Below are 18,493 nucleotides of genomic sequence, written 5' to 3'. Positions count from 1 at the left end.
CAAATATCTCGAGAACCATTACGCGTAGCGATTTTTACCAAGAGACCTTTTTTTACGTAAAAAACGTCGTGAATGTATATTTTTTTACTTAGTAGTTTTATACAGGTACGAACGAGAAAAGTTATTACTCTTCAAACCAGTTAAAAATATGTAGGTGGCGCTTATAGAGGATAAGTAGGAGTCATATTGACATCAAAATCAAATTTCTCATGTCAAAAAACTCCCAGACACCAATTTTCATGCAAATATTGACGTTACTTCAGAAATTATTTAGAAAAAATCGAAATAAAAATGAAACTTCTACACCCTGTATCTCCGAAACTAAGCATTTTAGGACATACATTTATATGAACTTTTTTACTTATTTTTATCTGCAGAATATGCTTCCGAAGTTTCCGGAATACAATTCGGACCACCCTCTATATCTATACTATTTTTATCTATGCATATTATGCAATATTTTTAGTAATAACAAATTAACATGCAAATATTTCAAAAACTGTTGAATTTACGTGGGTTTATATGTATGACTTCTGGCGTGTCTTCTGTCTTTTGCTTGGTTTATTTTTGAAACTGAATAAAATAAGTAGAACAGAAGTCGATTTTTTTAATTGACCACTTTTGTTTCTTGAATTAAATTTATTTTTATAAGATTTTGTATAATATTTCTATTATACAAGGCGCTCATTCTTCGGTTTAACTGAAAGTGGAAATATTTGAAAAAAGTTGACTTTCAAATACCTTCCTAAATCTAAAATATCCAGATTTGTATCTAAAATAGATGGATTTTTATCTAAATTAGACCTTAAAAACTGGTAAAAACCGGTTGTGTTAAAATATACTGTTTTTGGGGATTTAGTAAGTAAAAATATGAAAATCATATGAATTTTGATATACCGGGTCGGCATTTATGGCCTAGGGTGGCCAATCATATAATATCATATAAGTATAAATATAGGACAATCATATAAGTATAGATATATCTGTGGTATCAAATAATTTGTGAATTGACGAATATTTCCACCCATATTCGGGTAGTTAAAGTTCTTTACTTGTTTTAGCCAACCGAGGCCATAAAAAGAAAACCGTCTCGGAAAATCGATTAATAGCATTTTAACGATTAATTCTGCCCTAAAAACAAAAATAGGTAACATAAAAAGGAAAGAAGTGCCAAACATGGGATAATTTTATAATAGACGTTATTTTTATTCTCTCATAATCTGATAAAATTATTTTTAAAATATTCTATTATACTCTAAAAAACGACATTCGTAGAGTGAGGAAATTTTGTTTTTGTTACATATGTTAACTATATTAACTGATATTAACTTAATTATCTATGGCTTCTTTTAATACCAAATAAAATATATTAGCACAGACTAACTTGTTAAGTCAGTTTGTGATATTAGTGAAAAAATGTCATTTATTGATAATTTTTCCACTTTTGAGGTTGTAAATCTTTCCTGATCTCAGTTGGGTTGCGAATTAGGTTATCATTTATTAAAAAACATATGAAAAAGTCCTTATAAAAATCTGCACATTTCAAAAAATGTTTAGACATTTTAATGACAATAGGAAATAATAAATTTTAAGAAACAAAAATTAAGGTTGAATATGATTATTTTATGTAAAACTATTTTACGTTTTTTAAAACATCCTGTATACATTATTTTTCTGTAAACAAATCGCCACAACTAACATCTAGATATGAATAGTAAATTATCTACAATTTCTACGCATGCAACTAATCGCATTGATTTGGCTGTCCTTTATAAAAAAATGAACTAAGTAGGTATATTACTTTTTCGTTACTTGAATTACTAAAGTGTCTATAGTATCACAGATTAGGTATACTATATGTATACAGATAAAAATCTTGTCCCTAATTCCTGGTACGAAAATTGCTTTTTATGACGATGAGCAAACGAGTAAAATTTCCTGTGCGCAAAAATAAACGTTAAACAAGGTTAAAACTAGTGTTGGGAAAATTCGAATTAAATAATACGACTAATTCGATAGTAAATTAAAACTAACTAATTCGAATTATCTTTTTCGATATAATCGAGATAAAAATTAGTAGTATTTTATATTTATCTGTGGTAACCGAATTACAATGAACATAAAACTTAACCTCTTATGGACGAATACGAATATTAGTAATTAGTATAGTACTATTAGTAGTATTCTTTCGTTCTGAACGAACTGAAAATTTTCACTTAAACTGATTTATAAAGGGAATCGACAAAGAAAGGAACGATCCGATATAGAAAAATCCAGAAATCATTGTGATTTCCTATACCACGTAGGAATAAATCAGTTTAAGTGAAAATTTTCATTTCGTTCAGAACGAAAGAATACTACTATTATAGTATTTGGTTCATTTCCATCTCACCCAAATTTCACCGAACACCTGCCGAACACAAAAATTAATTTTCTTCTTTTATCTAAATAATTATTGATTGCAACTGATAAAATAAAATAAAAAGAAATGCGAACCGCACGTAAACAAGGACATACTTATATCGTTTCAGAAGAAGCTTTTATTTTAGATATGAGCTTTTCAATAGGAATTGAAACAATCATAAACTCGGCACTTTTAAATTTAAAACTTTAAATTATGGTTTAATTTATTAAACGGCTCCGGCACAGTTGATAGAATACATTGAATAAAGAATATTTTATTTTATTTTTTATTCAGTGAGAGAATATAGGTATGGCAATGGTTCAGATTTGTTTAAAATAGCCCCTAGACGAGCACTAGCTGGGACGAATTTATTTTTAGGTTAAATTTATAATACTACTAAATAATTCGAATTATTAATTCGATTGTGAAATATGAATTATTACTAATAATTCGATGGTGAAAATAATTCGATTATTCCCATCACTAGTTAAAACAGCGTAATAACTGGGCCGGTCAGGCGCTGTGCACCATTTTAGAGGCCATAAGTGGGCGGGCTATGTGTGCAAACTAGGAACCACGAAAAACAATGCTTTTGACGATAAGTGTATAATCGGTATAATCTGTGATGGTATTAACAATAAATATTATGAGAATATTATTGACGTATTATCGTTATTATATAATTCTTTCGTCATATTACTTATGTTATACTACCAGGGCCGGACTTAACGAAGTTGCCGCCCCAGGCCAACTAAAACTTGCCGCCCCTTAACATTTTTTTTAATTAAAAAAATTACGGATATAAAAAACATTTATTTGAATACAGGACCAACAACAGAATAGACCGACAGAACAGATCAACACAGAACATAAAATAAATATTAAAATATTCATATAAAATGACAACAAACGAACAACAAAACTATAAGGTTTGCGTATATGCCTATTTAAGCTTAATTTTCATGCATCCGTTATCCGACGACACGTTGATCCTTGATTAATTTTATTGGTTGAATTTAAACACTTCGATTGTTTAGAAACGGTTAACCAATCGAAGCCTTTAAATTCAACCAATAAAATTAATATCGTATCATCGTATCATCGGACAACGGACGCATGAAAATCAAGCTTTAGACGTTCTGTTTCCATAGTGGACCGTAAATAAGTTTTAATACATTTCAATGCAGAAAACGAGCGTTCAGCAGAACAGTTAGTAATAAAAGTACATGTGAAGATTCTTAATGCTTGAAAGTATTTGGAAACAAGTCTTGAGTGTTTTTTTTTCATAAATTACTTTAAGGAGCTCTCTAGCAGATGGTTTTGCTGACTTAATGCATTTTATAAATTCACGAAAATGTATTAATTCATTAGGCATTGACTCATGTAAATCATTTGGATAACAGGTTATTAAATGTCTGGACTTATCGGTAATGTCGTCAATACTTAAAGCAGATAAATCACTAAAGAACCAAATTTGGTTGAAAAGTCATTATAGGCACTTTTCCTGTAGGAAATTTCAAGGATTAATTTATCAATAATAACATTAAATACATTTATCCTAAAATCGTCCCTAGCGTTAAATAGAGTTTCATTATCACTGGTTTCATCAAATTGTCGTTTCCGTTTCACTTTTCTCTTATCTGCCGCATATTCTTTCTCACCGAACAATTCTATGGCGCTTCTTTCATATTCCTCAAATGATTTCGTATTATCTAAATTTCTAATTTCAGAAAAAAAAAATTCCATGAGCTATATGTATAAATCTGCAGCAAGTTGTAGATCAATAATCACCATTTGAAGCTTTTTATTGACCGCATCTAATCTATTTAAAACGTCTGTCCAAAATACCGCCATAAAACCCATTTCAAGGCTTTTGAATTGTTTAAGGAGACTAGAAGCATCTAATTGGGTTTTAGGCTTTTCGGTATCGTCTTCAGAAATTGACTCCAACCTGGATTTTATTTCATTGGAAGACAAAGATTGTGATTGGCAAGCTTCATTTCGTGCACACCAACGTGTTTTTGATAAAAACATTTTTTAATGTTTTTGAATTTATTTTTTTATATTCGAGGTATTTATGTATTTATTAATTGGATGCATGGCACAATGCAGTAAAAAATAACCCAAGCGAATTCTATATTTAAACAATAATAATAGTTAAGTAAATAAATATGTAATCGGCTAAGGCTATATTCGAAATATTTTATGAACAAATAAAAGTTAAAAGTTAAAAAAAAAAAGATAAATATTTTGGTATGCTCAAAATTTGCCGTCCCTAAAAATCTGCCGCCCCAGGCCCGGGTCTAATTGGCCTAGGCCTAAGTCCGGCACTGTATATTACTCATCTAGTTAGAATAACAGTATTGATATTATTCAACAAGCATGTAATAATGGTTATTACTTAAGGGTTGGGGGATGGTGGATGAAGTTAGTGTTGTAATTTATATGATTGAGTAGGGCAATAGATATCGCTTGCGAGATAATCACTATAATTTTTCTATGACTGAAATAGAAGCATCATTTATTTTGTTTTCGGGAGCTTTTATTACAAATTGACATGATATATTTTTCTAGATTTCTGGAGATATAACCAGCTTAGTATTACTCATCTTTTACAAAAATATTATCATTATTATAAAAGAATTGAGAAGTGCTTGTAATAAAAATAATTGTAATCATCACTAGAACTGTAACAAAGAAAGAAATTCTCAAAGAAACTTTTTAAAGCTTAATTTTCTGGTGACGTGGAAAATCATTTACGACATTTCTGGGACTACTATCAATTTATTTACTTTTTTTAAATAGGGATCTGATTATACTGGTGTATAAAACATCAGTATATCTAAAAAATTTCTATACCTATGTGGCGGAGATGACGGATATGTGGCTCCAAAAAATCCTCTATGGGTACAGAGGCGTGTCGTATAGGGGGCCAGGGGGGGCGAACGCCCCCTCCGCCCCTATGCGCTTAGCGCCTCTGGTGCCCTTTGAAAAAAAAAAGAAAAACTAAATTTAACACAAAAACAAAGGGTGCCCTACCGTGTCCTTAGCTCTTCAAGATAAAAAAATGACGTATATATTTCTCACATTTAAATTTGTTTTTTAATGTTTACTTATATTTAATAATTTAAATCTCAAATGAAATAGGCGTACACGTACGAAAGTTTTCATATGGGTTTGAAACTACGCACCGCTAGACCATTGTCGATAAATAAAAATACAATGGCTAGACCAGGGTTGCCACAAGAAAATTTTTGATTGTGTAGAACTTGACCATAAAAATGTGTAGCATTGTGTAGCCATCAATGACCAATAATTGTAAACTATCCAATAAGACCAAGAATAAGACGTACGTTCGCCAAATTTTAAAGCATTATTACGAGTCTCACTTCCAGTCGTTTTTATACGTCAATATATTCATTTCCCATTTAATTTCCTTTCGTGCCAGCAAATATTGCAGTGACGCCAAAATTGATGCCGCGAAACTAACGATTATATTAACGATTATATGGACCAATTAGACCTGTTAAAAAAGTATGTTTAAAAACTGTAAACTATTGAGGACTGTTTAATCGGCCAAATTTGTCCATAGGAACTGCAGTCCTTGCTGATATGGGAGGAAGTGAAATAGGAATTGAATAATATTTACGTATGACAACGAGTAGAAGTGTGACTGAACTACAGTGACGTAATTGAGCAGTGAAATTTGAGCAAAGGACGTTTTATGTATTATTTAAGGAATTCCAATCTATTTACCGTGTATTTACCGACAATCCTGTCTATTTACCGTTTTTGAATCGATCAATAGACGGTCCTTGATTCATGACCCAGTTCATACTCTGGTTCATACTCTGACATTTTACTGAACACCTGAACACTGATCACTGATGACGGAAAACGATATTTGTCAGTTCAAAATTAAAAGTTCACTTGCGGCCTCTTTTAATGTAACTTAGATAACTTAAAAGCAAAAAAAACACTTTTTCTCAGCTGATTTACTGTTCTGGTATTATATTTTATAAGAAATATGTAAATTCTCAAAATGTGTAGCACAGGCGATTGTGGTGTAGCTGTGCAATCATGGAAGCAAATGTGTAGCAAAATACACAATTGTGTAGCTTGTGGCAACCCTGGGCTAGACATAACTTTGACATAACGTTGCGCCGGCGCCGTCAAAGAAGAAGACGAAATCAGTCGCGATGGAAATAAATTCGGGGAATCACCGACCGAAATATAATCGATTATAATGAAGTGATGAATAAAATTAATATATTGTCCAATCACTTGCAAAAGGTTAATATCAACTTATGTACAGCTGCTCATATGATTACTGCGGTAACTAAAGATCTCAAATCATTAGAAAGTGAAAAATATTTTGAAAATTTTAAATAACAGGCTACTATTTTGGCAAATAAATGCAATACGTCAATCATTTTCCATAAAAAGACAAAGAAGAATAAAAAAATTCATGATGAAATCCAGAATGATTACCTACATCAAAATTCTGAAGATAATTTCAAGATATCAGTGTTTTATGGTACTTTAGACATTTTAACTGGTACTCTAGAGAATCGGTTTGAAGACTTCCTTAATATATGCCAAAAAATTAATTATTGTTTTATTGGATATGGACGTCAATGATGACAATTTAAAATGTCTTATGGAAACACAGATATTGTACCAAGCGGATGTTAAACCTTTTTGCAGTTTATTAGAAGAAATTAATGCTGATGACAACAAACTTGCACCTGACAAATATTTATCATTTTTAATTTCCAATGACCTAGAGTCTTCATATCCATCTTTATGGGCATTACTGAGGATTTTTTACACTATACCTACCAACAGTGCTGATGCAGAATGATCTTTCAGTAGATTAGGAAGAATTAATAATTACTAGAGGTGCACCAGCACACAAGATAGAACCAATTATTTATCACTTCTCAGTGTTGAAGCAGACACAGCTCAGGATCTAAATATAGACGAAATGATTGATTCTTTTAAATCGGTTGAAACAAGACGCTTGCATCTTTGAAATAACTGTTTTGTATACTAACTTTTTTAATAAACAAATTTATAATTTGAAAAAAAAACAAAAGTTTTCATGTAGTCCTATTATTTAAAAAAAAAGTTTGTAATTTATTTGATCCTTTATTGATCATTGCGCTCCTTAAGGTCTTCGCCCCCTCCGCGCTTTTATCCACGACACGCTACTGTATGGGTATTTCGCCACTTCAAGAAAATCTACAAAATAAAATAGTTATTTTTTATAAACACTTCTGCGTTAATCCCAAACGGAAACTACTTGTCAGAAGTTATGTTTACAGTTATACAAATTTGCCTAACGAACAAAAAAATGCTTAACGTTTCGGAAAGTTTATCTCTTTCCGTCGTCGGAAGCAAAAAAAATAAAAAGAATAAAGAAAATAATTATTTAAAATATTTAAATTCAACTATTCGAGAACACTTTAGTTTTTTAAAACAGATAGGTCTACAAAAACCGTTGACGTTCTGTTAAAATAACATTATATTCATAGATAAAAGAAAATAATCTTCTATTAAGATAGATATGAAACTTAATAGTAAAATTTTGGGTCAAAGCGCCCCTCCGTGTTCTTAGTAGAGACTACGTTTAACCCAGCGCCTTCGCCTTTTCTGCAGTAAATATTTGTTATGTTTATATTTGATTTCAAAGGATTTAATTTTAAAGTTACACTGATATATTAGTATAACAGAGTTAATTTTAATAAAACATAAGAATATATATATTTGACAGTTTATTAAATATAAATTTTGACTACAAGGTAGAAAGTAAATCACAATATTTGATAAAACTTATAAGTATACCATTTTTATAGTTAATAAATAATAAAACTATTTCTGACTATGATATTTAAAATTTAGATAGATAGAATATTAAAAAACATACCGGTATTTGCAGACGCAGGCCCAAATTCAATAAAAACCAAAATTTTTCCTGCGAAAATCGGGCTTTATTCACGGAAAAGGTATTTTTTGATTTATCAACAATCATTGTCAAGTTGACAAAATACAGGGTGTTTTCTAATTAGTCTAAAAAATTGTGGTGTGATTCCTCATGTGTTCTTAAAACAATTTTTATATAACCATTAGGTCTAAAGTACTTCCTTTCTGATCTACAGGGTGTTAAAAATTAAAAAAAAAAATCGATATTTTGCTTAACATAAATGGTACACTACTGCTTTTTCAAAGAAAATATATTTTTTTCTTGACTGGCCCTCCTTTTTCAACAAAATTGATCTTTTGAGTTTTTCTTGTTCATCAAACGGTTGCCGAGAAAAAAATAAATATACTTATTAAGAGCCCGCCTTAAGCCGTTTTCTAACGATTTTTTATTTTTTAGATTAATTAGAAAACACCCTGAATATGCATATCACAGGCAACCAAATAAACTAGTAACCTCTAAAAATTATTTTTCCTACCACTAGCGACATACCGTGTTTTTAGTGAGTACTAAATTATTTTATCAAAATTTCACCATATAAGTTTCCAGGCAATGATTATATCTCAAGTTAAACTTCAAAATTCACAATTACTACCTGATAACAATTACTTAATAAGGTAAAATAAAGAGCCCCAAACTTTCTGTATGACTATTTTTAATTTTTACGTAGGTGTTTTATGTTTATTTATGTTATGTTCTTTAAAATCAAAGAAGCGATTGCCATACATTACTAACATCTACAGATGCATGAGCAATACATTTATTTTTATTAGATTGTATTAAAATTAAAAAGGCCTTTTTTATCTTGCTTTTAGAAGCTATCCCTTCTTTCATTATAATTTTGGCGTTATTAAAATTTATTCTGTGTCCTGTGTCCCATGAGTGCTGACAAATCTTAGATTAGAAATCTGCCTTTCTTAAATAATGTTTATGTTCTTTAATTCCGTGTTGAATTAAAGAACAATTATATATTATTATTTATGTATTACTTTTTGGAGATTTTCTTGCAGTGGCGAAATACCCATAGAGGATTTTTTGGAGAGACCAGTATAGCTTTTATTAATTCCTAAAACTACCTTTACCTGCCCATGTAGACGCATCCTTTGAATATTACCTAACGCTTGGGCGCTATGCCCAGTGGTCTTTAAACAATAGCCTTTGTTGGTAAAGAGGGGCGAATCGAGCCCCTCCGAGGTAGGAGTTTGTGTGGAAGCTTCGAACACAATGGAGCTGCCAGTGGCTTGGCCCGGACTATCCGGGAGCTGTAACCTATCTGGCACGGCACCTGTTTCAGGAAGATCGTTGTTCATTTTTATAAGATTCTGTTTCAAGATGATTGGTCTGAAAAGGGAACATTACAAATTTATTTGAAAATATTTAAGAAATTTAATTAATTTGCCTACAGTTACACTAACTGCAAATAAAGTAAATTTCATTGCTCAAATACAGGGTAGCGCGGCCTCTCATACGCCGCAGAGGCTCCAAGGAGAACGACAGTTTGTATTGAAATGGAATTTTGTGAGCATATGTAGGTTAATTTTAGAGCACTTTTTAAAAATATAGAGAGTTCTACAGGGTGTCCTCAAAAAAAACTTACATATCAAAGTTGTGTTTTTTTGTAACGGAACACCCTATATATTAATTGATTTTCGGATTTTGGGAGAAAAATAAAGGTGAGTTTTTTAAGAGAAGTATATGACTAAAATGTAAAGTTTTTGACATATTTAACATTTTCTAGAAATAAAGAACAATTTTTAAATTACAATAAAAGCTACCTAAATTGGAATTTACCCGGTATAGCCTAATATGTAGTTAAATTAACTATTGTACTTTAAATCAAATTAAAATTTGATCCAAAAAAGTTATACAGGGCGAGACAAAATTAATATTGAACATTGGTCACCTTTAAAAGCATTTTACTTTTATTTTAAATATAACACCCAGTATATTATTCCGATATTCAATGGAGAAGTTACGTCTCTTCAAAGTACTATTAAGGTTGCCTACCCCTCAAACAAAGATTTTCTTAGATATTTGCATTTACATGATTTGATCTGAGTAGATCTTTATTATTTGATAATAGAGAGTAGATCTTTATTATTTGATAATAAAGATCTACTAGGTGGCTGTGATATGTCTGACGTTACTTCAACATAGCTGTCTAATTAGTCCAACTTAAACAACTAGTTATCATTTTGTATCAGTTAAAACAAAAATTCTCAGAAATTTGCCGAAAATCCAAACTTATCCTACATCAGAGAGAATTGATATGATTCTATTAGTTGGTGAATGCAGTGTGCATTCACCAATTGATAGAATACTTAAATGCCTAGTCTGGATTTTTTATGAGGATATGTTAAAGAAAGTGTTTACAAAACTCGACCAACTATTGTCGACAACATGAGAGAAATTATTGTAGCTGCTTTTCGAGGTAGAACTCCACATATGCCTTTTAAAATAAGAAGATCCTTTTGAAAAGACAATCATTTTATGCAGTTAACAGAAAAGAAAGCATTTTGAGTTTGAGCATTTGTTTTCATCTAGTTATTTTTTGTCACATAATTATAGGTTTATATGTAGTTTTAATTCTGTAATAATTAAAATCTCTTTTAAACCTGTATCTTTTTACTACCGTTGAGTATTATACATTATACTCTACATTCTTTAATTTTTGTTAAATTAACAAAAGGTATATCACAACCACCACCCCCTCCCCCTATTTTCAAATAATAGGAGGGGGTATCGCCCCCCCATATTTCAAATAATAAAGATCTACTGACGCAAAATCATAAAAATTAAAGTATCTAGGCTTATCTTTGTCTGAGGGGTAGGCAACTTTAATAATATTTTGAAGATATATAAATTCCCCATTGAACACCGACAAAATATACTGGGTGTTCCATTTAAAATAAAGGAGTAACTTGCTTTTAAAAGTGACTAACTAATGTTCCATATTAATTTTGTCTCACCCTGTATAACTTTTCGGGTCAAATTTCAATTTAGTTTAACATGAATGGTTACTGTAATTAAATATCAACTAAGGTCACCTAAAATTTAGGTAGCTGTTATCGAAATTTAAAATTTACTCTTCATTTTCACAAAATGTGAAATATGTCAAAATCCTTAGATTTTAGGTATATGCTTCTTTAATAAAACTCACCTTTTTTTTCCTAGAATCCGAAAATCAATTAATATATAGGGTGTTCCATTACAAATAATACAACTTCGATGTGTAACTTTTTTTGGGACAGACACCCTGTATAATTCTATATGTTTTTATAAAATGCTTTCAGTTAACCTACATATGCTGCCAAAATTTCATTTTGATATAAACTACCGTTCTCCTTGGAGCCTCCGCGTCGAGTGAGAGGCGCCACCCTGTATAATACCCTATATGTTATGTTCAGAATTGAACTAGAATTTTTACTAACTACTAAACATTACCTAAAAAACTAGTATTTAAAAAAATACTTACCCTTTAAATAAAATCTTATTTCACACCGCCCTCAAAAGCTCACTGACAAAAAGCACCAACCTGTATCACCTTTTATATATAGATAATTATCAATCCGAAATACTTATAGTACGAAACGTCAACTCAGAATGATTAACCTCGACTCTTATTTACCATTTGTTCGTATCGATATTCTTCACCCTATCTTTATTCACAGTGTATCAACGTGGAAGAAAACCGAGGATAAAAACGTCAGGGATGGCAGTGAAATCGGGACTGGCGAGGGAAAACAAGTGAAAGCGCAGCGTCGCGGCGGAAGGTCGCGTGGAGCGTCGCGCTAAGCGTCGCGACGCTTCGGCAAGGGAAACACGGAACAGGATACGAACGAGAGTGTAAGTGGTGCCAGTCAGTCTTGCCATATAACTTTAGACTTTTTGAACAGAAGAACAAACGAAATTGGAGGGTTGATACCTAAAGCTTCATTCAGAACCTCGCAATTAGTAGAATAAATTAGTGGTTTCAATTCGTAGAAGTTTAGCTTCATTTAGAACCTCGAAATCAGTGGAATAAATTAGTGGTTTCAATTAGCCGTAGAAGTTTGTTCACCTAATTTTAATAATGCCTCAAAACTTGCGAGGAATGTCATTTTGGCCTTTGGTTATCACCTGTCAAGAAAATTTTTAGTTAGAAATCAAAAGTTTAAGGCGGAATTACATTACTATCACGTCACGTGAATTCACGTGAACACACATGAGCAGTAAATTTGATGAGACCAATGTTTTGCATTTATTTTATTAATCAACACATCAAGGGTGAACACATTATTGTCACTTGGGGGTATTCATGTGAAATCACGTGATATTGCGAGTTGTTTCGCGCTCAAATGTTCTGTTTTAACATCAATTTCGTGAGGCGTGAAAACGTGAGGGTTGGAAAATGGAAGAAATTCTAATAGAAAAAGTGCGTTTACACGAGGTGCTTTACAATAACCGATCAACAAATTACTCTCTTTTCAAATTAATGTCATGCCCCATTGCCTAGTTTTAATATTATCAGCAACCACAAGTAAACCACATGTGTTTTCTAAATCTTCTTCAAACTCAGAAGATGAAGATGAAGATGAATAACTATTTATTTGATTCATTATTACGTTAAGTATAGGACCTAAGTTGTTAAACTTGAGAAGAACGAACGAGAAATGGCTTTCGGTTCATAATTAAATGCGCATAATATGAAAGAACGACGTGATACTATGTGTTTCCTTTAAACCACACGTGAACTCACTTTTTCTGTGATAGCATGTGAACTCACGTGACGTGACAGTAATGTAATTCCGCCTTTATTGTTTTATAAGCTAAATATTATGCTTTCTCTATGGATACAACAGACTACCGCAAGCTGTTGCTAGGATATTTTATTAATTTTAATTGAGTTTTTTAGACATTGTGAATGATCATAAACTAAAAAGTATAAAGTGTAATTGAAACCACTAATTTATTCCACTAATTGGGATGTTCTGAATGAAGCTTTTGTTCGTCTAATTTCGATATAAGCATTCAGAATGTTAAAATTAGTGGTAGGGATTTTCAATTTTGATTTGCCAATTTTTTTTATACAAGACGATAAAATGGTATTTTATCGTCGACCGAAAAGATTAATTCACGAGCGACCAAATCGCGAGTGAATTAATTTCGAGAGATGATAATGCAATTTTATCGTCGTGTATAAAATAATATTTTTTTTTCCATAGCGAGTTACGTTTTAAAAAATATTCAGAAATTATTATTTCAAGGAATTTATTACGAGTAGAAAAAATTGGCGCCGGGAGGCACGTATAGCCGCCCATACTAAAATATGTTAATAAAAAGTTGGTAGGCAGTTCTTTTAGTTTCAAAGTAAAGGAATTTTTCCAATTTTTTTTATCTCAAAAACTGCGACTTGGACTGATTTTGATGTTATTACAAATTTTGTTGCAAATATTATTCCTAATCTTAAATTGAAAACCGCGTTTCGCTAGCCACTGTAATTTTGGAGTTACGATTTTTTTAAATTTTTAACCTCTTCCCATACCCCCACCAAAAACTAATGGCCAGATTCTCGGGTGCCACAGTATTTTTGTGCCAAATTTTGGTTAAAGTCGGTTTAGCGGTTTTTGAGTTATCTTGTTACAGACGGACAGACGGACAGACGGACAGACGGACAGACGGACAGACGGACAGACAGACAGACACCATGAAAATATTTTGTATTAAGGTCATTTATGACCCAAATAACTCATTTTGAGTGAAATTAAAAAAACTTTTTTTTGACGATCTTAATAGCCTACCATACCTGTTGGTATGGTCGCTAAAAATATTGTGCTGGGTTGGCGTTGGTTTCTATGTAATTTGACAAATAAATAAAACTGTCTCTTTAGTTGTCAGTTTTGAGTCAATATTTTTTAATTCCCTTTCGTGTCGATTGCTGATTGGAATTGTCAAAATGAAATAAGTAAATTACCAACAGATATTCAGGGTGAGGCGACAAACGCCATATCCAAACTACTTCCATTTAAATCCCGAATAACTTATGAAAAGGAATACAAAAATTTTCAAAAATGAAAGCAATTAAAAAACGTGCGAAAAGAAATAAAGTTTTTAACCTATCCACACCTATCCTCGCTGTTAAAGTATCATTTAATCTACCCTTGCGGTTAAAGTCCTATTTTATCTACTGTTTTTGATAGATATGAGGCAATTTTAACAGTTGCTATGGAAAAAAAATATTAAGTATGTAATTTTAGTCAACAATTCAATTAAATGAAATTGAACACTTCATCCTCAGAAATATTTCATGTTTTTTAAATTCATATTTAGATTTTTAGCATTGGATGATAGAATGGAAAACATGAATTACAATGAAACTACGATGTAATATACATTTTCTGGCATAGTATGGATTTTCCTACATTGTCGGTCAGTGACCTCAATAATTGATTCATTTGACGACCTTGCCTGTATACTACGTGCGTTTATTTTGAATCTAAAATGTTATGTTTTTTAGTTTCTTTATTCGTCAAAACAAAGCTCTTTATCTGTTGAAAACGAGAGGAAATGCCAAAAGTCGCACTAATGATGGGGTCATTTTATTTTCGTAACATTTCCCAGCAATTGATTTAAATTTGGTTTGGAGATCTGAGAAATAACTTTTCTGGATATTTCAAAGTGCTTACGTGAAAAAGGCTTTGTTCTGTAAATGTTGGCTTGTAACATCTAGTTTGTCTTTATTTTCAAGCTATAGCGGTCTGCATGTAATTAAAAAAAAGAAATTACCTGCTTTGTCTTTTTATTTTTGAATATATATTTTTTTCTGTTTAAGTTTGGTTTGTTTGTAACAAAAAACACTAATAGGTATATGCATCAGTACTGAAAAAAAAATCGAAATAAAAATGAAATTTCTATACCCTGTATCTCCGAAACTAAGCATTTTAGGACATACGTTTATACGAACTTTTTTACTTATTTTTATCAGCAGAATAATAATTAACATAACGTTCACGTCATAATCATTTTATAATAAAAATGACTAAATGATACATAGGGTGTTCATATACAGGATGGCCCATCGAAAACGTTCCGCAAGGCATAACGGCCAGGGTAATTTTTTTTCAGAAAAATCAAAGACATGTCAATTTTGTTTGTGAGGGGGACAACTTTTGCCCGAATAATGATTGCAAAATCTTCAACCCTCTAAGCGGGGGTGTCATCCCCCAATTTTTTTCAAATGGGAAGGGGGATCAAGTGGTACCGCAATGAAAAGGGCTTTCTATTCTCTATACTTTCCGGCTTCGTTTTTGAAAATCGGTCGAGTCATTGAGAAAATATGAAGGATTGAAATTTGAAAAGTTTATATTTAAACATTTATCAGAGTAAATGATAAGGATAAATTCCTTCGACCAATTTATTGCTGTTTTTTCTTATTATTTCTAGATGTTTACGCATTTTTTCACTTGCAACAAGGTTGAACGATCAGGTGCGGTAATTGCTAGATAGCTGTTCTGTGACTTATACGTTTAAGTTCTTCTCAATATCGTTAAATTTTTTAACAATTATTATGGTATACTCACTTGCAGAAAAAGTGGAAATAATCGAACTTTATTTTAAAAATAATGAATGTGGCAATCGGGTTGTGCAGATATATTCACTGAACGCCATCCTGACAACCACCTTTATGGCAAAATTGTTCGCGAGTTAGTAGCAAAATTTCGCGAAACTGGTTCCATTAGAATGAAAAGAGGCAGAGGGAAAATCCTGTAGTAAATAAAGCTATGGAGGTATTCGTATTGGGCCAAGTTGCCATGGATAGTACGCTGAGTACAAGAAAATTAGCCAATGAGACCGGCGTGAATCGTACAAGTGTTCAAAGGATATTAAAAAAACGCAAGTTCCACCTGTACAAAATTCAGTTGGTACAAGAACTCAACGAAGACGATTTTGATCGTCGGTTGCAATTTTGTGAAACTATGAGTGAACAAGTGGCGAATGATAATAATTTCCTATTTAATGTGTGTTTTTTGGATGAGTGTACTTTCTTTTTGAATGGTGTAGTAGTTAATCGGCACAATTGTCGGTACTGGGCTGAAGACAACCCCAGGGTTTTTCACGAGGTGCACACACAAAACCCTCAGAAATTGAACGTGTGGGCTGGTATTTTTGGAAATTCTATTGTGGGTCAGTTTAACAATATTGAGAAGAACTTCAACGCACAAGACACAGAACAGCTATCTAGCAACTACACCGCACCTGATTGTTTATCCCTGTGGCAAATGAAAAAATGCGTAAACATCTAGAAATAATAAGAAAAAACCTCATATTGGTCGAAGGAATTTATCCTTATCATTTACTCTGATAAACAAATAAACTTTTCAAATTTGTATCCTTCATATTTCCTCAATGACTCGACCGATTTTCAAAAACGAGGCGGGGAAATATAGATAATAGAAAGCTCTTTTCATTGCGGCGCCACTTGAACCCCCTTTCCATTTGAAAAAAGTTGGGGGATGACACCCCCGCTCAGAGGGTTGAAGATTTCGCAATCATTTTTGGGGCAAAAGTTGTCCCCCTCACAAACAAAATCGACGTTTTTTTGGATTTTTTGAAAAAAGAATACCTTAGCCGTTATGTCTTGCGGAACGTTTTCGATGGGCCACCCTGTATTATAAAATATCAATATGAGTAAAATGTTTCCTGTGTTCTGCACTAACAAAATAATGCGTAGTTATCTTCTTCCTTTAATATGTAGGTATATTTTTTTTCCTTAAAGCTTCGTATTCTGTATAAACAGCGTCCAGTTGGCTTAGAAATGACGATCCGTGATATTTCCATGATATTTCCCATATAATTTTTCATATAAAATGACAGCGATCTTCATTTCAAAGTCATCGCTGACGCCCTGCTGACGCCTTTTTTAATTACATTGTACATTTGTACATTATGATTTATGATCGAAGAAAAAAAAGGCTATGAAATGAAGATTGCTGTTATTTTATATGTAAAATTATATAGGGAATGTCATCGATGTTCATATCGAAAGCTAACTGGACGCCGTTTTTTTTTCGATCACAGACTATTGTTTATTTTAAAATAAATAATGAAATAAATAAAGTCCCTCAAATTGTACTCAAATAAATTATACACCACCACCACACCCTATACGACAAGTGCCTATATTAAAAAATTACAGTTTTCTGTCAAAGATGCCTTTTCGGTTTATCTTTATGAAACAATTAAAATATTAATATTATTTGAAGACTAATATAACCCTTGTTGTATTTTATATCATTCTCAAAGAAAGGTACTTTTAAAAATCACCAATAACTTTAATTTCCCCCATTTTATATATGATCCTCATATGATCCTCCTATAACAAAACCAATATGCCCTTCAGATGACATTGATAACTGTAGAAATTCTGAAAACTGTCAGTTCCCGGTTTAGTGAACAAATTTTTGCGAAATATTCTAAAAGAATGGCTTTTAATAAATTGTCTATCGATTCCTTAGATCTAAATGGAAAAAGGGTATTAATAAGGTATACATTATCTGTGATATAACTTTAATAGTCGTATACATAACCTAACTTTTTTTAAACTATTTTCGTAATTTTGATCTTTTAAAATAAAATATTTCTTTTTTAGAGTTGATTTTAACGTTCCTCTTAAAGATGGCAAAATTACCAATAATCAACGTATTGTAGCTGCCCTTGATACTGTAAAATATGCCCTAGATAAGAATGCAAAAAGTGTTGTTTTGTGTTCACATTTGGGAAGGCCTGATGGCAACCCGAATCCCAAATATACTTTAGCTCCTGTTGCTGAAGAACTGAAGACATTACTAAACAAGTATTTATAATTTATATAATAATATATATTAATAGCAAAATAATAAATTATTTTGCTATTAAATGGCTAATGTATTTAATAAAAACAATTGTGATATCAGTTACTCTATATGTAATTAAAAAGTATTTTTCTTGTTTTTAAGACCAATTCAGTTCCTATCAGATTGTGTTGGATCTGAAGTGGAAAACAAATGTGCAGATCCAGCACCAGGCTCGGTAATTTTGCTTGAAAACTTACGTTACCATGTTGAAGAAGAAGGTAGATTTTATTATTA

At 31.6% G+C, this 18,493-nt stretch overlaps 2 protein-coding genes across 3 annotated transcripts in view; one reads left to right on the top strand and one right to left on the bottom strand.

Annotated features, from left to right (window-relative positions):
- LOC115885035 (kelch-like protein 17) overlaps positions 1-12,227 on the bottom strand; it is a 36,302-nt gene extending 24,075 nt beyond the window's left edge. Inside the window, exons 1-2 of one of the 2 annotated variants that reach the window (XM_030903779.1) lie at positions 11,863-12,227; positions 9,470-9,728 (exon numbers count right to left, since the gene is read on the bottom strand). In XM_030903779.1, coding sequence (XP_030759639.1) covers positions 9,470-9,697 — 228 coding nt within the window. In that variant the 5' untranslated portion in view covers positions 9,698-9,728; positions 11,863-12,227. Of the gene's footprint in view, positions 1-9,469; positions 9,729-11,862 lie in introns of those variants that run through there. The other variant, XM_030903780.1, reaches the window with a different exon arrangement.
- Positions 12,228-17,752: 5,525 nt separating this feature from the next.
- LOC115885036 (phosphoglycerate kinase) overlaps positions 17,753-18,493 on the top strand; it is a 46,250-nt gene continuing 45,509 nt past the window's right edge. The window contains exons 1-3 of the mRNA XM_030903781.1: positions 17,753-17,909; positions 18,016-18,219; positions 18,362-18,477. Coding sequence (XP_030759641.1) covers positions 17,767-17,909; positions 18,016-18,219; positions 18,362-18,477 — 463 coding nt within the window. The 5' untranslated portion in view covers positions 17,753-17,766. The remainder of the gene's footprint in view (positions 17,910-18,015; positions 18,220-18,361; positions 18,478-18,493) is intronic.

Source organism: Sitophilus oryzae, unplaced genomic scaffold, assembly GCF_002938485.1.
Source record: "Sitophilus oryzae breed Bouriz unplaced genomic scaffold, Soryzae_2.0 scaffold_359_pilon_pilon, whole genome shotgun sequence".
Classification (NCBI taxonomy): Eukaryota; Metazoa; Arthropoda; class Insecta; order Coleoptera; family Curculionidae; genus Sitophilus; species Sitophilus oryzae.
The sequence above is the reverse complement of the archived record's forward strand: the minus strand, read 5'-3'. Positions and strand labels throughout refer to the sequence as shown.